At 39.7% G+C, this 24,586-nt stretch overlaps 2 protein-coding genes across 2 annotated transcripts in view; one reads left to right on the plus strand and one right to left on the minus strand.

The window, feature by feature from the left end:
* Positions 1 to 6,793: 6,793 nt before the first annotated feature.
* Positions 6,794 to 9,455, minus strand: ino80c (INO80 complex subunit C). Its single transcript, XM_022765672.1, has 5 exons — positions 9,182 to 9,455; positions 8,717 to 8,833; positions 8,512 to 8,623; positions 7,886 to 7,953; positions 6,794 to 7,777 (listed from the first exon to the last, which is right to left on the minus strand). The coding sequence occupies exons 1-5, from the start codon at positions 9,356 to 9,358 to the stop codon at positions 7,646 to 7,648; spliced, it is 606 nt and encodes a 201-aa protein (XP_022621393.1). The 5' UTR covers positions 9,359 to 9,455; the 3' UTR covers positions 6,794 to 7,645.
* An 8,009-nt stretch (positions 9,456 to 17,464) lies between these two features.
* Positions 17,465 to 24,586, plus strand: part of galnt1 (polypeptide N-acetylgalactosaminyltransferase 1) — a 37,798-nt gene continuing 30,676 nt past the window's right edge. The window contains exon 1 of the mRNA XM_022765627.1: positions 17,465 to 17,852. The gene's annotated coding sequence lies outside the window, so the exon portion shown is untranslated. The remainder of the gene's footprint in view (positions 17,853 to 24,586) is intronic.

The following is a 24,586-nucleotide window of genomic DNA, read 5'->3' on the forward strand; positions in this document are numbered from 1 at the left end:
ACGCACACACTAAGCCTGTAACTGTTGTTTTACTTCTAAAGTCAATCCAATTACCTCTTTACTCTCTCTGAGGTGTATCCAGTGTATGAATATGGCTTAGAAACATGAAAGTGTGTGTGTGTGTGTGTGTGTGTGTGTGTGTGTGTGTGTGTGTGTATGTGTGTGTGTGTGTGTGTGTGTGTGTGTGTGTGTGTGTGTGTGTGTGTGTGTTTGATGTTTGTGTGTGTGTGTGTGTGTGTGTGTGTGTGTGTGTGTGAGTGAGAGGGGGGAGTAGTTATTGGAGACACTGTAGCTCATAAAGCCTCTGCAGTATCAATATAAACTTTCTCTACAGCTACAGGGTGGAGGAATTTATAGCAAAGCGTTGACTTTTATTTTCATTTTGCAAAACTACTCTTACTTTTGCAATATATAAATAAAAAAGGGGAGTTGTGACGGTCCCGTTTATGTATTGCTGTAATGTGTGGATTCATTTAAAATGTTATGGTTTCAAAATCAGCATTATACACTCCCAGGGGAAACAGAACATTTACAAGTTCATTCAAAGTCATCCAAGATTATTTCTCCAGTCTGCGATTGAAATTCACACAACAGCCATCAGACAGTAAATTGGCTTTTGGAGCAGAGCTGGTGATAAAACATCAGGTCTTAGACACAGGTCCAAAGATACACACACACACACACACACACACACACACACACACACACACACACCTGAATGCACACAAATCCAGTCCTGACATGTAATAGCTTTTAAGCACAGTGAAGCATTGAGTTGCTTCACCAGCAGCAGTGTGAATGGATGGGCACTATCATTACACACACACACACACACACACACACACACACACACACACACACACAAACAAACACACTATGGTAGGTAGGTATGAATAGATGGTCTGTCTCGAATTGGTGAGATTGGTTCCATCTGACATGGAGAGGGTTGCAGGGTCACATCCCTCCTATTACCTCTCTCTCTGTCCAATGACACTTTATTCACCTGAATGTAGGTCCGCAATGGATGGAGCTAATCTGAGCAACAGAGAGAGACACTGGGGCAAGTAAAAGTAGGAGATCATATAGATAGATAGATAGATAGATAGATAGATAGATAGATAGATAGATAGATAGATAGATAGATAGATTTTTCACTCCCCTGTTGATATAATGTGTTTGTGTGGAAAAAAAACACATCCAATTTATCATTGTTAGATTTTTTAATACTATCAAATATTGATATATAAGTTAAGTATGAAATATGATGCTGCTCTATTACAAAAAAAAGTCAAACCATGTAGTAGAATTAATCTAACCCAAATACTATACATAAAATAGAATTCAATTCTAACTCAATTCATAAACTTGGCAGTTTAATGTTGCCTTGCTACAGTAGGTGGTAAAATTGCTTTTCTGACCTTTTCTGAAAGATCTGATAAATTTGTCCTATTTAATCCAGTTATCCAGTTCATAAAACTGCTTGTAACAGTCTTTTAACTGGCCATTTAATTGCTGTACATATTTAAAGTGAATGTTGTTTCCTGAGGGTATTAGCCCCAGGCTACATGTGGTTCCAGAAATATAGTATGAATGTGCCAGGGAAAGAACTTTCTGAACCTCAAACAGGCTTAGCTGAAGCTCAATAGATAATTTTTTATATTCACACGGCAGTCACAGTACATGACAGACTTTCACACATAGAAACAGGCCTGATCCAGTACTTCTACTTCTGCTCTCTACAGATATACAGCATGTATGTGAGTGATGGGCAAAGAGAGAGGACAGGGGATGATACAAACATACAAGGTGAGAGATAGATAGACAGGGAGAGATAGACTGACAGAAGACTTATCAATCAAAGACCAAAGCAGAGTGCTAATCCTCTAGCCAGAAGAGACACAAGGAAAGCCAGGTGAGGAGAGAGAAGACAGGAAAGGAGAGGAGGGGAGATAGGAGCAGACAGGACAGGAAACCGAAGAGAAGGACGGAGAGGAGACGGTGAATGTAGCCCGTTGAAGGACAATCATTGTCTATCAACATGAAGAATTACCTTTCTCTCTGTCCCTTATGCCTTCATATGGGCGCACATACACACACGGAGGAACAAGCTGACCTGTAAGGGAACACTGATTGAATCTTCAGTGGGATTAACAGGGATTTAGCCCAGTGTAATGATATCTGAATGAGTTGATTAGCTATCTGATGACACTTTGCTGTTTGACCTCTAAAGCCCAATAACAACTGGTAACCCGTCAAATTTTCTCAGGCTGCATTTAAACTAGGAGAGAAATAAACTAATATGCAACCTCCTTGAGGCAGCGGTCGGTGTTTTTTCTCAGCGAAATGAACCATGAAACTGTGTGACTGTGTGGGCAGCCACAGCATGATCAGTTATGGTTAAAAATCGGTTTTCACATGGTTTGTCCCTGTTAAGAGAGTGACAAATCTCACAAGCAGTGACAAAGTGCAACCATGAAGGCAATGAAGGGCAAAGGTTTCCCAAGAAGGCAAAAATACGAGAACAAATATAGCTGCAAGCAGCGATTAAAGATAGCCACACACACACACATGAAGAAATTGTGATGATGTTGAACGAAAAAGAGGCAGGAAAGGAGTTTTGGGAGAAATAGCTGCCTAAGCACCACTGGTGCCTGGCCTCATAATACAGTACAAGGAAGAGAAAACCTTTAAAGGAATAGTTTGACATTTGGGAAATAGACTTGCATCCTTGCTGAGAGTTAAATCAGAAGATCAATACCACACTCTTAGCAGCTGGTTAGTTTAGCTTAGCATAAAGACTGGAAACAGCTAACCTGGCTCTCTCCAAAGGTAACAAAATCTGCCCACAAGCACCTTTAAAGCTCAGTGTTTCTTAAAAGTTTTAGTTTTTGTCAGGGGTCATGTACCAGACTGACTTTTGGCTGGGCACCGTAACTCCCCAGAGTCTCTGCTGGTCAACTGGCAACTTCAAGGTGACCAAAGTATTCCTTTAATGGAAGAAGGAAAACATGCTATATTGATAATAAAACAATTTAAAGACAGTACAGATTGTGAAAATGGTTATCCACTGCATGTAGTATATTTTGATTTGTAGCTTTGCTATGCCTGAGGGGTTAGGGTTAGTTTTGCAGCACGTTAAAATACAGATCACACAAAAACATAACGAAATACACAGGTGTTATAAATGTATTAAAAATGCTGAAACCTGTATGTATGTAAAATGACAGCATATAAAACCTGGAGTATATCAAGCCTTCACCATACATATAACACTGACAGCATGAGAGATTAAAGAATGGTTTGCCCTGCTAGACCAGCCTTTAGTATTCTAAATCCACATCCAGAGGGGAGAGGCTGTCCCTGCTGTGTGAAACTTAGAATCAGAGTAAATATAGTCTGAACAAGTTCTAACAAAGTGAATTATAAAGTGGAAGCAGTCCTTGGTACAAGAGATCCATAAACAGAACTACAGAAGTTAAAATATTCATATTACACGGATAGTCCAGTGGTTGCCACAGTTCCTGGTGTGAGTTGAAGACCAGCTGTGATTCAGAAACATGGAGTGGGGTTGCCGGGAGGTTCTTTCTGTCGTCTCTAGATAGTTGTTAAGAAGTTGATTCAGATTTCAGCTGTGTTCCTCCCACCTCTAACAGAGAGGTTATGTGAGGACTGTGGAGACTTGAGTTTGAGAGCACTTGGAGATCTGCCCACTTTTCACATCTACCTGCACATTGCCATTTGCTGCAAAAAAGGAATGTGACTGGTGTGGCAGCTGGTTTCAGGAAGTTACAAAAACATGAGAAGCTGGACTTTTTTTGTCACTTTCTGACTGTCCACACTTCAGTGGAAGTGTTGTGCTATAGTTCTCTTTGGTGTCTTTGCCTGGAGAGAAATTAAAGTTCCAAATCTGATCATTCCAAATATGTCTAAAGCTGATCCCTGTCTTTGACTTGGTGTTCAGTGTCATGTTGAAGCTTCTGCAGAGCTGGAGTCCATCATAAACATTGTGCCTCAACCGCTGTAGAAAAAAAATTCATACAATGAAGTAGCATCCAACAGATTCATAGTGTTATATCTTTGTTAACAGGCAGTAAAGAAGTTCACTGTGCTACTTGTGCTGTTCCAATAGGTCAAAAACATAAATATGAAAGTTCCCCTGCTGGCTCAGCAGGCACTGAAGCTGGTCTATCGATCAGCTTACCAGAGCTGGTGGTGCAGTCCATTTCTCCGACCTGACATTTTAGAGTAGTTCTCATTTTTCTTTTCATGTAAGACATGTCAGATGTGTAATACAAGATGGATTCTGTCAATGGTGTTTCCCCAACGTGTTGTCAAAGTAGCTGCTTCTCCCTGGCTGTGATGGCACACCAAGCCATGTTGGATAATGAAATCATGGATTTGATCTGGTCATTTAGCAAAAACTTTAATCAAAACCGAATGTGCATCAAATATGACCTGCTTGTCCCCCAAATACCTCTGCAAAAGTTAAATTTGTCATATATTCATAAGTCCAGGGACACAGGTGAAAGCAGTCCTGGAAGAACTGCATGTACTGGGAAGTGAGAGAAGCTATATAATTACTGTCTGTAGGCATTATACAGCACAGATGCCATCTCCATCATCACTAAAATGTGACAGTGACAAAAACCCGAGGGCAGACAGGACCTGAATGAGCACCAAGATGACATTTGTTCACAGAGTGCATCTCCCTGGTGTAGCAGAAACTTGCCAGCAGAAGTTCTGCAAAGTATAAACATGAAAACAAAATCAACAGAGGAGCCACTCGTTGATTTCAGCTATTGGTGTGCGCGCCCGCTGAAAACACACATCCTGTGCAATGCTGCAGGTGCCAAATCCTCCATCAAAGGAAAATGAGTCATTTTATGCACACCACAATCAATTTCTTAATGATGGTTATTATATGATTGAGCTGTAGTCCTAAATTGCTTACATCCATTTCCGTGCCCATACTAAAATTAGTAATGATTGTCATCAGCCTGTTTAAATCAGTGTGCTCATGTTTTTATTATTGTTTATTATGAATACTATATTCACTGCTATCAGTATGCACTGTCACTTCTATGAATGTTTAACTGTAGCAGTAATATTCATAATATTTATGATGTCATTTATATTAATCATATTACTATTTGGTGTGCTTACCTGATTTATGGCAGCCTTTCACTCGTTGGTAGTATTTGGCAGTCTGACCTGTGATTGAATAAGTATAAGTTCTCCTGCATCAGTACATGTTTATAAATCCTAGACTGTGAACAGAAATGGACACACTTGTGTGATCTCACTGACTCATGGTAGGACACCAAACACATTCAGCAAGGCTGGATGGCAGAATGAGCAGAGCTCTGCCGCTCCCAAGTGGTGATAAAGTGTGACTGCAAAAGACAGGTGTACCTGCAGGATTTGTGGGCTGCATGTTGGCACCAAGTGAAAAACAACTCATATACTGTATGTTCCTCTATTTTTCCATTTCTATTTTCATAGCCCTAAACAAACAGATAAACTGACACTACTACTTTCTTGGGTGGACACAAGGCAGAGAGGTCCAAAAATGTGAAAGCACATACTGTATACACACATGCTTGCAGACGCTCACACACACACACAAACACTCTATTGGATCGTGTGCTTGGGTAGCAGAAAGCCCTGGTGCTGTTCATTAATCACAATGTTGAGGTTTTGATGCCACAGCAGGAATGGAAATGCTGGTGTGACTCTCATAGATATACTATACTGCCTTCATCAGCTTCACTGAAGTCCAGAGCTGGGAGAAGTTACACTCAGACATGAGTAAGAGTGGTCATTTGTAGAAATGCTAATAATTCTATATTTCTGGAACCATGTGTAACTGTGTCACTCATTTATGCTTCTGAAAAACAATGGAGGTCTTGAGGAATAACATATATCAGGCTTCGGCCATACTTGTGAGTATGATCAATTCATTGATAGTTTTTAGCTTACATTTCATGGCATTTGTTGGTATGAAGACAAATATAGAATATTACCAGGCTTATTCTTAAATGCTAACACATTGCGTTATTATCCTTTATTGCAACGTGTATCCACAGGCCTATGTAAACTGTGTTCAATTATTATGTAGATTGATGAGTCACCAACTCAACAGGTAAGGACTTATAGCTCAGTGGTTAGAGCAGGGGACTTAAAAGGGTTGCAAGTTTGATTTTCTTCTAAGGGCTTTTGTCATTTTCACAAGCCTTGATCCCCAGTGACTGTGCAGGTGCCTTTATTCTTAGTATTTGCATAATAGGGATCATTCACATGAGAAATACATTCAACCTCATTTGTCAAGTTTTTGAAAAATAGCATGAAATATACCATGGGAATGATCCTGGATACCTGCCATGTGTGATGAATGAGACATCCTCACTCTACCAGTTGGATAGCAAATCATACATCAAATGTAGCTGTGGAATTAAAACCATGTGGAACCAATTCTACATTTACATATGACATATGTTAAATTAGGCCTGCTTGCTGAATCTTGGCTTATGAAAAGACAGTCTTGGCTCTGCTACATTTGCATAGCTTACATACATGCAGGCTGCTGCATAAAACAGAAGAGCCAAGGTGCAGCTAAGTACCGTAGCAGGTGTGGATGTTTCGGTTAAGGCTCATTATAAAGAGTGTATAAAAGTGTTTTATATCAATGTCCAACAAGTGTGATTACAGATTGTCATATAAGCAAAATAGGAAACAACCAAGTTAAGTCACAAATTTAGTCTATCTCCATTTTCCACTGAAAAATTTACACAAATGATGGAAAAGAGACGCACTCACTTTTAATAGGTACATTATAGAAAAGTAACTGACAGTCAGTCTAAAATGGACGAACTCCTTCCAACAGCTGTGCAACATCTTTGTCTACAAGTTTTCTCTACACCAATCAGATTGAACTTCCACTAATAGATATTCACATTTTTTGTGTAGAAGACATAAGAAACTTGCACCACTGGAAACAGATGTTCTACCACAAGGGGGCAGACAGCATCCTAGCCAGTGATGCTTTTTATTCAGTACTTGTTCCACAGTGATTTAGAAGGTCCAAACTTGCTCAAGGGTTTGTAGAACACTTAATTAGAAAATATATTCCAGGACTCTGAGAAATACAATTTTACAAATAAGCAAAATAATAGCCTATTCTCTCTTTTCAGTTATATTTAACTATGTATTAAATTTCTTAACTTTAAGGAATAAAACATATCCAGTTTTGTCCATTTCAGAATTGTCCAGTTCACTGGATGTTCTCTGATAGTGACATTATAACTTCCAGCTATTGATAACAACACTATCCAATAGAAACACGTCTCACAAACAGAGCAATAAGGCAAATCATTTAAAGTTTTTTCTTCTTTCTAAATGGAAAAAAAAAATCACACTTTTTCAATTTATTTTGTCATAGTAACATTTATGATTGAGATCACCTTCTTAATAACAGCAGTGCAGATGTTTTTTTTAGAGGTCAGCAAAAACGTTTGCAGTGGTATTCACATCTGGGTTGCCTCTCTGTGAGCTCTCAGAGTCTCCTGGCCTCCCCAAAAGGCTACTACACTGACATGAGTTCAGTTCTGGTTTGAAACCGTCTCAGGTTCCAGGTATCTCTCTGCTGTCAAGGTACGATGCATGTTGCCTTTCGAAGGGCCAAGTAGCCCGTTACAACATCAGTGGGGAGGAGACGGATGTAGGAGAACTCTTCAGAGGATGTGAAGCGTAGTTTTGTCTGAGGGTCTGTGTAGTTTGCCTGAGGAAAGACAACAGATTATTCAGTGTTTTCAGTGTTTTACACAAGACTTAGCGAAAGTCATGCTGTTTCTTGTTCGATCACATTTTTAGCAGACTAATTACTCACTGGGAGTCCAGAGATGTCAGAGTATTTCTTAGCTGGCTTCAGGGAGGGAGGGGCGTCGATGTTGTAGTCTGTAAACACAGAAAAATCATGCATTAAAATATTATTAAATATATTATATATATTAAATACGTTATCTAATACTATGAGATATGTTATATTATTAAAACTGTACCATTATGGCTATTTCTTCTGACTTATCACTGCAGGCTTATGTTTAATATAATAATATACTACAGCTTAAACATACAGTATACTATAAAGAACAGCAAAGAGAAAAATTTAAGCCTCTTTTTGCACAAAACTCAATTTCAAACTCATTTTGAAACTAAACTAACTTTTAAAACTAGCTAACTTTACCTAAGCAAACTAAACATATAAGTCTCTTGACCCAACTTGCTATTAATGAGATTCAGTTCCTAAATGTACCTCGGTAGAATAAAGACAAATGGCAAGAATACCTTAAAAAATTATAAATGTTAGGTAAAAAGGATTCGTGTCTTAGCCATTATTCTGTATTAATATAAAAATAGAAGTGGTAGAATTTTGAATAAACAAATAGGACCCTAATTATTTAGAGCTAAGAAATATACAACATGTAGCAGGTAAAATAAGATACAAACACTCACAATTGGGATCATTGAGCTTCCAGGGTAACGTCCGCTCCAATGCCAGAATCTGTTTGAGATTCTTCCAGGTCCGGTTCTTTTTGCCTGCTGCCGCTCCACCAATCCCAGAATGCTGCCAAGATTGAAACAGGGAAAAAAGGACAGAAATTGAGGAAGAAGCAACAGAAGCAGATAAACTTAAACCAAGACAGGCACAGACACTCACCATAAATGAGGGGTCTTTGAATGGTGGAGGCTTTGCTGTGGACTCTGCGGTGGCCGTTGGACCGCTGTCTACTGATCCCGCCGGCTTCACCTCTGACACCGTCTCTACCACTGTCATCTAAAGATACATGAAGCAGTACTCACATTTGATTTCAAGCTACTAGTTTACATGTTTTGAATGTAAACAAAGTTTCAGGTGGGTAGTGTAACCCGAAACCTAAAGATATATTTAACTGTTATCTATACCTAAGATGAAACTTAATTAGCATTTGAAAATTGTTATATAAAAACCATGTGTACAACTCTAATCATGTCATTGTGTGTATTTGCACTAAGAATGCAAACGACACACACTATAGTAGACCTATATACATACTTATATTGCACTGTGTGTGTGTGTTTGTGTGTGTGTGTGTGCGTGTGTGTGTGTCTGTGTCTGTGTCTGTGTCTGTGTGTCTACCGTCACCTGTGTCTGTGCTGTCGGTGTCGCTGTCTGCGGGGCTTTCTTCTTCTTGCTGCCGCTCCCGGTGGCCTGCTGGACGGCTGACACCGCCGGACTCCCGGCACGTTTCTTCCCCCGGAGAGCGGCAGAGCTGGCGGCTGTCGGTTGAGCCCTGATGGTTATTGGGATCTGAGATGCCATTTATAGCGATACGGCATCAAGGTCGTTGTGATATACGAAGTAAATGCAACCTTCTCGCTCGACATTAGCCGTCCATCATCCGGCTTGTAAACATCACTCCACCCGGATGTGGAATTGTTTCACTTCCGGTATATCAATCGTGTGAAATTATTTTAGAAATCTTCGAAATAATATGTATTAATCATATATTATCTTTATTAAAATGTGTTACTATAATCAAAATAAAAACTCAAAGTCATTTGAAGTCATTTTTGAGTGAAAACTCATATCCAAAACCTTAAAGAAATTGAACTGAGTAGCCTATATTACACGCACAGCATGTGTTATGGTTTGATCTATAAACCACTGGAATCAAAGCCACAGGTAAATATTTCATATATCATTTTTTATGAGAAGCATGAGCTCTGAAATCAAAACATTGATGCATTATTTACAGTAAGTGCAGTTATTGTTTATTGCATTTTGGCTCACTTGGCCAGCTTTCCATGGACCCTGAAGCCGTACAGACAGGAGTAGACAGGATGGCCCCAGTTGCTCTCAACTTGCAGCTTTATGTAGTTAAAGACACCTTGTTTGTTATCCTTAGGGAAGAGAAGAGAAATGAGCAGAGAGAGTTAGTTGAGTGGTCAAAAATGAGTGTCCCTAAAAAAGATAAAATGCCATCAGGGATATAGTGAATACAGCAAGGAAGGCAAACTGCAACCCCTTGTATTAGCTTGTGGGTGAAATTTAAAAATACATGTGCATATGTTTGGTGGTGGTCATGGTGTAATACTCACAGATGTTTTGAAAGTCTGAACTGGATCCAAATCCTGATCATAAAGAAAAGTTCCTAGATGGGTTCCCTCGTCGTCTAAATTTTCCATTCCCTGATAGAAAGAAAGATATAGACATCCAGTTGAACACCTTGTTGTTCTCTATGTATGTAACAGTTTTAAATCAAATTGAGTGGATGTCTGTATTGTAACAATGATAATTTTGTGAACTTACGTAGATGGTAAACTCCTTGGGGGCACTGGTGATGGTGCCAGTTGGGGCCACACTCTTTGAAATGTGTTCCAGTGTCACATGACTGATGGTGACTGGGTGGGAGAGGGCGATGAGCAAGTGACCCTTCCCACCTGCAAATGCCCAGCAGCGACCTGGAAGAGGCGAGTGTCCCTGAGGAGAGAAAGCGTGAAAAGCAGTGTGTTGCATGTATGAAAAAGAACAGGCAGTAAAAAAAAAAAAATCACAACTATAACATCATAGTCATACTGTATAGCATTCTGTTTCGTGTGTGTATGCCCCACCTGAATAACAGTCCTTTGGTGAACGGGTGGTCGCATTAAAGGTATTCCGAGGAGTGTTGTGAATGTCTCTTTTGTCTGGTGCGCTTCAGATGAGAGATGGAGTACAACTTTTGCTCCTGCACACAACAACACACACACACAAAGAAAGTGAGACAGCAGTCTCTTTTTTTTTTTAAGTACATGCGTGAATTACAATCTGGCAAATGAAGATAATGAAGATGGTTTAGATGTCTCACCTAGCGATTCTAGAGCAAAGTTGGGTAAACTGTCTGCTGTTAGAAAATGAGAATTAATCTCCTGCTTTAACCTCAGCAGTTCGTTACGCAGCTCTCTCACTTGCTCCTCCATCTCCTTGCATCGTGCAGTTGGGTCCTATTGGTGAGAATAGATTAATTTAACATTGCATGTTGACAGATTTGAGATATTGAAATGCCTACATCAATATGTGTTTTGCACAAAGACAAGAATATCTTTGCTTGTGTGCAGGAAGAATAAAACAAAGTTTCTATTCAAAAGAGAAAGTCAAGCTGCTTTTGTGGGTCAGACCGTCGTATTGATTATAGGTGAGATGGGTGATTCCAAAACTCCTGGATTCAGGAAGTTGCTGTTCAGTGTAATAATTGAGTATGCTAATCCTGATGGATGGAGAAACACAATCAGCAGGTCAGGGTTGTTTTATCCAAAAGACAGACACTCTACAAAAACCACAGGCTTCAGTACTAGGTTTAATTGTTTATGGAAGAAGAGGTCACTTACCAAAACACAGGGGGAGTATGAGGAATATAAAGTGTCTGTTGCCATTCCTATTGCTGCTGGTCTCTATTGCTTCAGGCTGAATATGGCGATTAGTCTTACGCCTTCTGAAAATCCTGGATGTTATGAAAATGCGAAAAGAGCTTTGAAGATATATGAAGAAGAACAGGTCACTGTGTTAAACACATACATACTGTGGTTACCATGTGTGCATATACAGCATGACAGTGACACACACAAATACACACACATACACTCCAACGTACCTGTGCAGGGTCTCCCTATATGAAATTAACGGTTCTCTGTCAATGCCGTAGTATCCTGAGTCCTCCAGCCGAGAGCTTCGTCGTGACATGACTGTTAACCAAAAGAGAAATGAGGTCGGTCATTTTCTGACACAAGGCATGTCATGCACTTATTCTAACTGTTACTATAACTAACCTGTTAATATTTAAGGGCTTGCATTCCTTTATCTTTATCCCTGTCATTCCAGTGGCAGTTTACAAAAGGAGTTCTGACTCTTGTGTCAACAGTATAGTTTTGCGCTGAATTCACTGTGCGTTCAGGTAATGAAGCCAGAAGTGAGATCTAAACCACACTTGATGTGATTGTTGCGTTAACGTTCTATTCGCGTCATGACTGTAGAGCAAGAGGCAGAATGTTAGACACACACCCACGTGCACGCGCACGCACACACACAAGCACACGCAAACACAAACACACACAAAGCCTGGTTTATGGCTTTAAGGTGAATCGAAAGTGCTTTACATAAGGCACAGAGATGTACTAAAACGGCATTAAAGAGAAAAATCAATGAATAAAAAAATAAAACAAAATTGTGTACAAAAAATGAAAAAATATAAAAATCAACACTATAAAAGTGATAATACAGTAACCATAATCTTCAGGCTCAGCATGACACAGAAACACATTCCTAACAGTGGAGTGTTGCTGCCACCATGTGTTTGAGTACGGTTTCTGCACACAGAAATCTGTGAACACTCTACTGTTCAAATAAACAAAACAGGAGGGGGAGGGGGTCATATAATGGATGAGCCCTCAAACTGGAGACAATTAGCTCCTTAGTGGACTTAAATGATAAAGCTGCTAACATTCCTCTAAAGATACATAGTGCACTTGAGTTTTTAATTACCTGATTGCATTTTGTTTGCTGCCTGTTATTGATCGCCTATATAACTTATTAAAGAAATAACTAAGGGGAAAATTTCTTTCCAATTCTCTTCAGTCCAAGTTTTAGCCTTAAAATTTATAGCTAAATATAGCAGCTACAGGCACTTAGCTGCTTCTGAGGCCTTATTGGATTGATGGTAGCCTATTTTTGTAAGTAGTGACCCATAAAACAGGCTACAGTTATGGCCCTCTGTTCCAGTTCCAGTTGTGCTTTGGGATTTATACATGCTGTATATCAACACAATATTTCCAATTATCTTAAATTAATAACTTGTAACTAACCACAACCTTATACACAAAAATGAAGTATACTGTCAGAAATTCATTTTTTGTTCTGTCTGTATGATAAGGTTTTGTTACAAAGATTTCTGTCAGACGACTGATTTAACTCTATTTCCACAAATAAAAGATGTATAATCAGAACTATGTTCTCCTTGTTGCTTTAGTCACAAAAGAAAAATAACATGAAAACAAATAGAACTGTAAGAAGTGCATTTAAACGAAACACACAATATATACAATACAACATACAATACAATATTGACTTGTCTAAACACCAAAGGACAATTTGGTGAAAATATTTCAGAGGTACATCCCACCTCCTGTTTCCTGCAACCTTCATTTCAGCCTAATCTTCTTTGACAAATGATGATAGAAGTGAAATGTGAAACTATTCACTCACTCCTGTAAGAGCTTCTTCAGATGACTTGCACTGCGACTCAGAAGCAGGTCAGTTATTGTAAACTCTCCCTTCAGAGTACAGTGAAAATTATCCACCATCCAATGGCTTGCAACCTGTTATCCTAAGATTGTAGATCCAGTCTTTTTAACCAAAATCAGATTTTCCCCTGTTAACCTTAAATATTTTTTTTATCTTAATCTGAAAGTGTTAGAGCCCTAAAGAGAAAAAAAACTGTCTGGTATTTTATCCAGTTCAGAGAGTTGTCAATTGCAGGGCCAAAACCCCCAGGTGAGGAAGCGCTGCAGTAGAATATTAGTTAGCCTGTATGTGATCATGACCAAATACTGTTAAGATAAAGATAAAGTCCTATTTCAGCGAGCAAAGAAACTTAGTTGGTCCTGACGTGGAAGTGAAAAACCTTCTCTTACAGGAGCCTGTAAAGTAGTTCAGGTAAAATTAAACAAGCTTAGGTGTCAGCATAACTCTGCAGGCTGAAGTGGCCTGCGGTTATCTGATGGCTGATTAGAGTAGGATGCCATGCCTTGGGAGGTACATGGTTATTCTCTTGTCCCTAAGTCACAGTGTTTCGCACAAACACCTTTGAGGGGAGAGTGCCTCCAGCATATCCATCAATCTATGCAGGCCCACCAGGGAGGGCCCTGTCAGCATCCACACATCTCCACACAACAAAGACATATCATATCCAAATTCAACACACTGCCCTCTGAGCTGCCGCGGAGACCATGATGAACTGAGGGATGCTGATGTAATACTTGTATGTGCGGAGATGTATTTGAGACACACACAGGGAAGCTTTACTGCTACTTTTCTGTCCTTGTCCCATCTTATAGTGACTAGAGGACCACACTCGCAGGGGAAATGCTGATTCAGAGGAAGGTCTTTCCAAATGTCTCATTCATATTTCAGCACCGGCATACTGCTGCTGCCAGCTACATGAATAAAGTATATCTAGAGACTCTGTGTGAGCTCAATTGCAAACAGATATGAATGTTTTATGGGTGAAGTTAAACTATGAGCTGTAACTGTGGGGCATTGGACCCACACACCCGATTTCTTATGAACACATCACCTATACTGTATGAGCCAGACAGCAGGCTGGAGCAGCATGCTGGAACCAGCAACATCAAAGTAAAAGATTTTGCACCAGCTGGACTCAAACTTATAGTCTAAACACACCTGTGCTACACAGAGCTCTTCTGTCAAACAAGAGAAGCTGTTCTCAGCTGTCTGTTACGCTCTTGAAATTGTCCTGTTGCTACAAAAACCATAGAAAAAGCATTTTCACCATGAAGTTGATTTTCAAGTTGACACACGGATATACAGTATGAATATATGCTCCTAGGGATCTAATTTAAAAGCATATTGCGTAAGCTGTTTTCTGCTCTAGTGATTCTGGGTGGTATGGAAGCCAAACATGTAAGCCACAGCCTGAAGCACCACTTATTGATCAGCAGGCCATTGACTGGTGCTGGATATGTGACAATGTTTGTAATGGGAATGGATAGCTCTCACGTGTGTGAATGCATGCATGTGTGTGTAGGCATATCCTGCCTAGTTTGAGGACATTTGTATACATGGAAAGATTGTTTGAATATGTATGAGTCTGTGTGGTGAATAAGAGCAAATGTACACGAGAAACAGTGTGCTTGTAATCTTTTGGCTGTAGTAACATTTGAAATACTTCAAGCTTATGCAAACTATATATTTGCAATTGTAAATACAGTTATCAACAGAAAGATAAGTGGTATTTTTCAGTTTAGCCTTACATCACAGTTAAACACATTTGTATGGCTCTGATAAATTATGGGATGTCTAGTGCCTTGCTCAAGGGTGTATCAGTGGTGGTTTGGCAAGGAGGACAGAGCCCTCCCTTTGTCCTACCTGGTCTGTGTTTAAAACTACAACTTTTCAATCCCAAGCCTGTGTCTTTAATCTATATTCATTCAAAAGATAAATATTTATTTTGAAAGAATAACAGAAATCAAACTGCTTTATCAAATTAAAGCCCTCGCAGCTTTAAAGAGGATTTGATGCAGCTGACAGTAGGTTTTCTCTTCCAAATGAAAGACATAATTAGAGATGACAAAAAAAAAACCCAGGTTGTGAGTGCCTTTTGCAGATGTATAATGACTAATACAAGATGGCAAGCTTGTTGAGGGAGAATGCAAATAAGCTGTGTGTATCACATATTTAATCATTCACTGCACTGAATCTCGCTTCCTGAATACATTCTGCATGACCTGACCTAGAAGTGAAGCTGTATTGCTATTCACATCTCATCAAGTCCAAGCAGAATGTTTTGTGTCTGTGCAGGTAGAACGTTGAGTCATAAAAATGAGACACGGCTCCTCACTGACTTCATTATGTGCAACAAGAGTTTGGCGGCGATGCTGATGCAAACCAATTTGCACATGTAACTCTGAGAAAGTGGGCCGACACCATATCTTGCCCATCATATATTGGCCACTCAGAATTACATCTTTCTCAGAATTACACCCAGGACTGCATTGCCAATCAGAAACAGAATTTACCATCCCTGTGAAAGAGCAGTCCATAAATTGGTATCAACTGAAGAAAATGAACTCACTGAGTCAGGCTGCTAGCTCTGCCTGGCACTGGCAACTGTCTGAGCACTCCCAAGTGCTTCTCTTATTCTGGTAATAAATTGTGACGAAAAAAAGGTTACGCCTGCAGTGAAGACATTTAAACACTCCCTTGATGGAACAGGTAATAGTGAGCAATACTGTTGACATCTTATTTATAGCGTCTTGTAACCCAGAGTATCCCATTTGCCATAAACAGTTCTCCTTTCCCTTGTAGTGGAAAACAGGTGACAGTTTTCTTTTTCTACTCTCTTTTCTCTGTTTTTTTTTTTTCTTGTTCAGATAGTAGTATGACAAGCCCTTAACTGCATCAGAGGTCTCACTGGATATATTGTATGTTTGCAAGTAGGGGGCAATAAAAACAGGCAAACATTGTAGTGTTTATTATTTTGACATATTCCACCACACAGATCAGCCTATATTTTAAATGAAACATAAATGCTTATAGGAACATGCGTACATCTTCCTGTTGGAGCTAACAGGCAAATGTTTCTGTAAACAATGTTGAAGTCTCCCAAGTAATTAAGATGTAAAACTTTTCAAAATTACCAAGGATGTATCATCTAATGATGTGATAAGGATTTTGGGAGGCAGCTTTGATTAAAACAGTTATAAGTTCAGGAGATGGATAGCTGGATCACTAAGAGTAGAAAAAAAAAATAGGACTAGGATGTTGGATACAGGAGCCACTTTTTCATATCCTGTATTTGTAGGCAGTGAAATATTCCACTTTCTCCAAAATGTGAGTTGCCATGACCTCAAATTTAGAAAGAAGCCTCCATTTCAAAAACAGACATTTAACGCATACATTTTTGGATAAAACAGGATAAAATAGGCCTTCTGGCCACTATATAATCCAATGGACGTCTTTACTAATACTTACTACTGACTGACTCATGGATCTTTGTTTCACTTGGATATAGCTACGCTTTGCTCACCACTTAGGCCAGATCACTATCATTTTGAACAGTGATTCTGTCTACACTTTCTTTCTTTTTCTCATATCTGAAAATGCTAGTTGAAATTCCTGTCTTGTAAATGTGGAGCAGCAGCTTCCCTGAGGGTCATATGGTATGGCTGCAACTGAAGCTGTTCCCACTTAGATAAACTATGAGGTTTACCCTCTGATGAATTACAATGTGTGATTTATAAGTAGGTCTATATATATTCTGACTTGGCCCTTGGTATGATTTGTGTTTAGTTATTAGCCCATATATTACTGTTATTCGTGCAGTTCATCTGCAGCTACATCACTCTCCTCTTGTACAGCTTTTCTGTCAAATAGTTTAATGAATCAAATAATGTATAAATACATATGTTTATTGTGCTCTGTGGCTCCTTCGATATCCTGGAATTCAGTTGGCCAAGAGTAATTTATCTTGGAGCACGATGCAGCTCTAGACACTTTTGAATGCAGTTGTAACACTTCTAGACTATGTATGGGATCAGTTATAGTATTTCTTCCGGGTTGAGGTAGTGACGGGAGGGATGAGCAGTGATGCTGCCTGTGTTTGCTCCGCACATCAGCAGCCAACCTCCTCTCCCTCAGTCAGACAGACCGAGGCAGAGGCAGCACGTCCGTCGGTAAAGAGGGAGCTCAAACGGCATAGCGTTGCTGCCGACTGAACCGACAGTCATATTCACGGTCTTTCCAAATGGATGACTCCTCTCACACAGCCTTTTGACACCGGACAATGCTCTTGTAGCCGCGTTCAACGTGAGAAAAACCTCATTCCCGTCTCGGTTTTTAAGGTAACTGGTTTGTTTCGACGACACGGAGAGGACCACACTCCCCCCACCACCACCACCACCATCACCGTTAGCTCGCTAAGCTAGCTAGCCTGCTAACTTAGCTGTGACACTTTGAACCGTTCGGCGTCAGTTTTCTGCCTCGCAGCTAGCCTGCGGTCTCTTGCGCCACAGCGGCGGATTGAGGTGACCTGTCTCTCTAGGTAAGCGAATATTATGTGAAAAACCTTGTATCATTGTTGTTTTTTTCTGGCCACATTTTCAACCGCAGGCTTGTTTCTGGCCGGTGAAGCAGTAACGTTATCTAGGAGCAGCGGACTGGCGCTATGGCAGAGTGGTTCTTGTTGACAGAAGCAGCCAAGCAACGGAGATGTGATGCGACTCTGTTAAACACACAAATTGTCACTTTACGTCGCAGCTAACTGGCCGGCAATTGCTGTTTCACAACCACTCTGCAACACGCTTGAGGAAAGAATAGCTGTTTTTTCGATAAGGAAGCCCTTAAATACTTTTCACCAAATGTTAGCGTTCACTCTTGACTGTCGATTTGTGGTGAATGGGCCACTGCCAGATTAACATTATCTTACACTTGCCGCATTTGACTGCAGCCAGTTTTCCTAATGGTTTATTTAAATTGAGAGTGTGTTCAGACAGTTAACAGATAGCCTGCCTTGACTTAACGGTCAGGATATCACCAATGCAAAGAATTATAAAGCAGTTGATGTTTAAAGTTGGCCCTAATTTTCATAAGGGACTGTAGATGTAGACTTCCTCATTTCTCTCCACACATTTCACAACCTGGAAAGATGAGCTGTACACTAGGAATTTAACCCCTGGTTCGTACTTGTCTCCTGTGTCCTGATAGAGGTCAGATGATTTAGTTTAGCTTGATACAAACAGGGAGAAAAAAAGGCTGGTGACCACAATTAACCCCTTCCCTTCCTCTGGTGGACTGCAGATTTTTACCCCACCACCCCCCCACCCCCCCCCCACCACCACACCCCCCACGTTTACACCGGATATACGTTTCACCTAATTCAATCAATAAGAGACATTTTATAGGGTTTGTTTGAAGCATGTGGTGCCTGACCTGTGTGTGTCTGTCTGCGGAGGAGGAGAGACTCACTGAGTGAGTGAAAGAAGAGAGAATGAGCATGCATGAGTGAGCATGCATTAAGAATGCTGTAATTATCTCCAGTGATAAGAAAATGGATTCACTATCAATCCTGCAAGAGGCGGCAGTTGCTGAGCAGAGCAGATGAAGATGTAGGATCGACAGAGAACCAGTTCAATTTATCTGTCATGTTCCTTAAAGGGAGAGAAAAGAGGAGCATGTATTATTTATCGTGTGTGTGTATGTGTGTGTGTGTGTGTGTTGCGTTGCTTGTGTGTTTGCAGTAGGAGAATAAGTTGCTGTACCTTTGTGCTACCTGTAGCATTGGTTCTTCGGTGCCTGAACCTGAGTTGATGACCTTGGTCATGTTTTGAGCATGAATACCTGTGGTACAGCTGAACCACATAAAAGGAGAACTGACATGACCATGTAGGACAGTATGGCAAAATATGAATAATATAATATTTGCATTCAGTACATGTGGCTTCTCAGCACATGCAGTTTTCTGACCTGTGTTGTATGTGTCATGTTTAGGACCTTGCCTCAAAGCTATATTTCTGAACTCAGCCCTGTGTTAAGGCATGACTGTCTACCACTGAAAGGAAATGAATCATGTTCCTCATTTCAAGGCCGTGGATTTGGCATGATGCATTTCCTGACCTGTGTGTTGAATGTGTGTTCAGGCCTCAGCAGATGTGCCTGCTTTTGTGAATGTGTACCTCATTTTCTATATTTGTGAGGGCTGATTTAAGATATTTGTAAACTGGAAACATTTTGGCCACCCTTCAGGATCATTTTATTAGTGTTGAATATTTGGACTATGATAAAATTAGGTTATTTGTCTAAGAAGTGAATGACATAAATCAGGGCTGTCAACATATATAATGATAAAAAATTGCATGTGTGTGTATTGGTAATACAGGTGGTAATAATCATAATAATAGCATGCTTTGGAATGTAATTAGTCTAATATTTACAAAACTCCAATTTATAAAGCATGTGCTCAAACGCAACCAAAAGGTTTTACCATTCTCTGTGTTTTAAATCGTGGTAAGAAATTTGACTGTTTTTTTCGCTTGATTTTGCTGATCACTATGTGAAATTGAAAGTGAAAGATATTCACTCTGTTTGTAAGTGTATTGGTATTTGTGAGTGTCTGTGTTTGTCATGGAGGGTGGCTGTGGTGCATTTATTGCTCTGAGCTGGTCTGGAACAATAGCTCTATTCTGGCCCATGTCTCCGGAGGGAGCCAGCAGCATTCGGCGTTCTCGGCACTCTGTGTGCCAGCAAGGCTTGGTTTGGGATTGGGTTTCCACAGCCACCTGGAGCTCAGAGCACAGGAATGCCATTGTTCCTCTTTCCAGACTACGGCCAGATCAGGCACACATGCAGACACACATTCACATAAACAAACACATGCATGTACACACATTAATTACACAATATGCAAGAGGAGCTCATACCAGCTTTCCTGTCCCTCAAAACTAAGGTCACCCTGATTTCTTACATTGTCATTGCTTACATGACTAGACAGTGACCTGTGCCAGCACACCCTCTGAGAGCTGATATTAGCAGCAGAGCAATATGCTTGTCTGCATGGCTGGTTAGTATTTTTAGCTGCAAAGCACAGTAAATATGAGCTGAACATATTGTAGTTCCACTTTTTGTTCTGTTGATATACTCACTTGATAATCTACACCCTGCTTAAGACTTATCACAGGCATGTGAAGTGAGTGAGTTGCTGAAAATGTCACTTGTGTTAATTAATTAATCAACAGCAAAGATGAAAAGAAGTTAATTGGTTTAGTACTTTATCAAGCTAAAATGGCAAACAAAGTTTTGGTTGTTTTCCAGACAAAACAAGTAATTTGAAAACCTCACCTTGGGTGATGTAAATTTTTAATGAACAATTTTCACTGTTTTCTACACCAAACATTTAACTGATTAATCAAAAAGATCATGAACAAAAAATAATTGATCATGAAAATAATAGTTGCTTGCAGACAAAGTGCAGCCAAACATGAAGAACTATGACCTTGAAATTAAATTTTAACTTGGTAATATGGATACATATTGTCATAGAGCCTAGAGCAAGCTTGGCGACACCTCTGCTGTTCTAGATGGTGAAATGTCAATTTGACTTTATTTACTTCAAAGTCATCTCTTTAATCAAATCCCCCTCTCTCAAGAAAACATTGATGAGTGATTACTTTCCAGACACATCAGACAGACTTATCTCCACACTTTGCATCAATTTGTTGTTATAATGTGGCAGTGTAGAAGAAAGCAGATTTGCTTCTCACAGATCCACCCATTACAAAGTTTCTTTCTCACTAATTATGATAATCTCAACAATCAAGAGCCACATTAACATAAATATACTCTGTTTGTGTAGAGTAGTGGAACAAGCATCTTGTGTGAGTGGTCTCATTTTTAGTTAAAATTTCATGTCTTAACAAAATCGTAAAGTATTTTTGGGGCAAGAAAGGCTTTTGGTGGACTCGAACCAGGGACACTGTTATTAGTTAAATTTATAAGCCCTGTTTATCTTCTTTGTTTTAAATTGAAGTGGCTTGTAGGTGCAACCTGTTTATCTTGCTTTTAGTGTTATTAAATCAACTTAAGATCAGACATACAGAAAATCACTCTAGATGTTGTAGCTACTTTTGCAAGATCAGATAGTGGTAACCCTAAATGGTTGATCTTCAGACAAAGTGAGAGTAAAAGAAAATGAAGGATGAGAAGGAGAGAGATAGCCATCAGGAGCATTTAGCGTTTTTTTCTTTCTGCCTCTCAGTTCTCTAGGGTTTGGAGCCAGGCAGTTTCAGTTGTATGTGTGTATGTGTGTGTGCGTGTCCTCTGGCTTTCCAACGGGTCACATTAGGGATAGAGTTGCACAGAAGTGGGTCAGCCAGTGCCACCAGGGAGTCTTGCCAGCTCCCTGCTCGCTCTCAGGCTGGAACCAACTAGAGGCCAACACAAACATGTGAACCTTAGTTGTGTGCATGTGTGTTCAGTATATGTGTATGCATTGTTTGCGAGTATTAATTATTGGTGTGTGTTTATATGCAGAGTCACAGACGCAGAGTATGTGAGAGAGAGAGTGGTCGTCACAGGGTGGTTTGTCATTCATTGACATAACATGTTCCTGCCTAGTCCACTGTACTTTGACTCCTCATAAACAGCTTTGCTGGAAAAGGAAATATTGTAAAGCTCTGAAGGCAAAAAGAACAGCCAGCCTAAGCTATGGCGCAGTATGTTTAGACTGCATACAGGGCCTCTACAGATGATTCAGAGCCTGTCACAATCAGTGTGTCTCAGCTGGATGGACACAGTGTTTCTGTCGCCATAATTATAAGAAAATAGGATTAAGCCCAGTATTCAGAATTAGTTCTTGCAACGTGTTGTCCGACCACATTGGACAACACTGTGTTGATGAAAAGGCGACCTTCACAGAGAGGGGGAAGACACAGTATTGTTTAAATATTGGGATAGAATTAGTTCTAGCTAAAAGGAGTGTGAATGTTTGACATAATGACGTTGATCAGCGATAACTACACACATTAAAAAGATCAGATGCAGGTGAAATACTGAGACACTGTACATGTGAGATGAGTGCCTATTTTGGAGATATTATTATCATGAGAGTGAGTAAAATGCATGTAAATCTGCCTTTTGTGAGGGAAAAGACAAAGGAGTTTTAAATGTGTATACAGGACACATGTCAATGTTGAACACTGCTGTCATTCATATCATCAGGATAACATGCAAATCCCATTCTTTCACTTTTCAGTTACACCTGGACATGTCAGTGCAACTTCGTAAGCTTGAACAAAATCCAAATGGATGTGCAATTGCAACTGACGTGTTGTTGCAAGTCTAGTTGGCTTTGGCATACTGTTGTACTCCCATGGTTTACTTCATAATCAGATCTTGTCCTTGGGTAGTACAGAGCTTTCAGAGTCACCTTCAACACCTGAATAGAGTGAAATAATATGGATGTCAACAGCTTACCTGGAAGCTTTAAGCAACACTGTACACTGTGTTTAGCTTAGCTCCAACAATTACCTTCTTTGTAAGAGTGTGCTGTTGATGCGTCTGTATGTTGCTCACAGCATCTGTTTAAATCTGAGATATGACCTGACAGGAAAAGACATAGTTTCCATGGAGACAGCCGTGCTCCTTGCCCACCTCCCAACACCCCCGCCATAGGAGGAAGTGGAATATGTCCAATTTCTGCTGACTCATGGAGAAACAATTGTGTGACACACACTTACACACAGATGTCTCTCCTCACTCTGGCCTGGAGTAATTGTTTGTGTGCCTTTTTTACATGTTTCACAGTTTGCTAGTGTATGTTGGCTTCTCCGTCCAGCTCGAATGCTGGCTTCAATGAAAAATAAAATAAATACCATTTTCCTGACTCTTTGTTTTCGATAAGTAAGTAGCAAAAAGAATAGTACTTTATGTAGTAGCTGTGAGTAAAAGGAAGGCTATTTTGTGTGTGCAAGGTGGTTTACCTAAGTTACACTTCATCTATGCAGGGATACTACTCTGCATTTGAGTCAACCTTACTGTCCAGGAGCAGCAGGCAGCCACAGTACAGTGCATAAGCATTACCTCCAGTTCTGAATCCATTGCCTTGTACTAGGAGTACTACTGTACTACTGTACTGTACTACTCTAGCATGCTTGTCACCACTGGCCAGCCCTAGTAGTAGGCTAGTAGAAGGGTTCAAACCTAGGCTCTTTTTGATTTCAGGCAACACTACTAGACACTGAGCCACTGTATCCACAGAGCTGTCAAATCTGGAAAAGCCCAGAGAGGATTTATAGAGATTTAAGACTCAATTCTCTCTGCTTTCATCCAAAAAAGAGTACCTGGATGACAGCTCTTAATGGGTCTTTGTTCACGGTACTTTCACATGGAGGCCTTTACTACTTAAAGCACTGTTACAAGAAGTACCTTGAGTCTTGAATGATGCTTATTAGTAGTAGTGTCCTTGATAAAGATTTTTAAGCCAAACCCATAATCAGCTGATAAAAAACAAATATTACTTACCAGATACGCAGTCTAGGTAGGGGATGAAGTGAAAGGACTTTGAAGGTCATCAAAGAAAGTACCATATGGATAATAGATGACACCCAGGGCTTATATGATAAGTGAATGACAAACGAGTGCATGTGATTTATGGTGAGCTTATGTATTATGCTGCAGAAATCAACATTGATGAAAATTGACTGTCAAATATACTTTCTATGTTGGTGCTGCACACTCTATCACTTATGTCAATCTATATGGAATATGGTAATACATACCATGAGGCAATATAACCCTCAGAGATTTTCACTACTGTTTATACTTTGGTATCTATCCCTTCAACATTTCTTTGCATATAAGGGCATTGTGATTACTGTATTTTACTACTGAGCAGGACTGTTAAATGGAAAGAAAACTTAATGGTACAAAAATGGTTGAATGGCTTAGAAAACCTTTGAAAAAACTTTCAGTACATTAAGTTTTGTTTGATTGAATTTCAGATCAAATAGTTAATAGTTAAATAGTTAATATGTTTGCCTTTTTAACTTCTTCTAAGAATGATACAACTCACTTGTTGTCTCTGTTTTCAGATTGTGGTTGCTTAAAAAATGACTGTAAACAAAGTTGATCAAATACTGATATTCATTTTCAGCTTTTTCTTCATGCATTCTTGGCACCAATGAAAGTAAATTGTGGTGAAGACCAAAACCAAATTGGCAACCAATTCAGTTTTAATTTGATCTCACCCTATCAAAACAGATGATGATGAGATTATGAAGTTTT

The sequence above is a fragment of the Seriola dumerili genome, unplaced genomic scaffold, assembly GCF_002260705.1.
Source record: "Seriola dumerili isolate Sdu_G_001 unplaced genomic scaffold, Sdu_1.0 BDQW01000723.1, whole genome shotgun sequence".
Lineage (NCBI taxonomy): Eukaryota > Metazoa > Chordata > Actinopteri > Carangiformes > Carangidae > Seriola > Seriola dumerili.

Bases quoted from the DNA above. Each gene is read 5' to 3' on its own strand.
- ino80c (XM_022765672.1), bottom strand. From the start codon at position 9,358: ATGGCATCTCAGATCCCAATAACCATCAGGGCTCAACCGACAGCCGCC. The intron at 8,624-8,716 runs GTGAGTGTCTGT...CAATCTTGGCAG, and splicing joins TCAAAGACCCCTCATTTATG to CATTCTGGGATTGGTGGAGC. The intron at 7,954-8,511 runs GTGAGTGTTTGT...CTGTGTTTACAG, and splicing joins GAAGCTCAATGATCCCAATT to ACTACAACATCGACGCCCCT.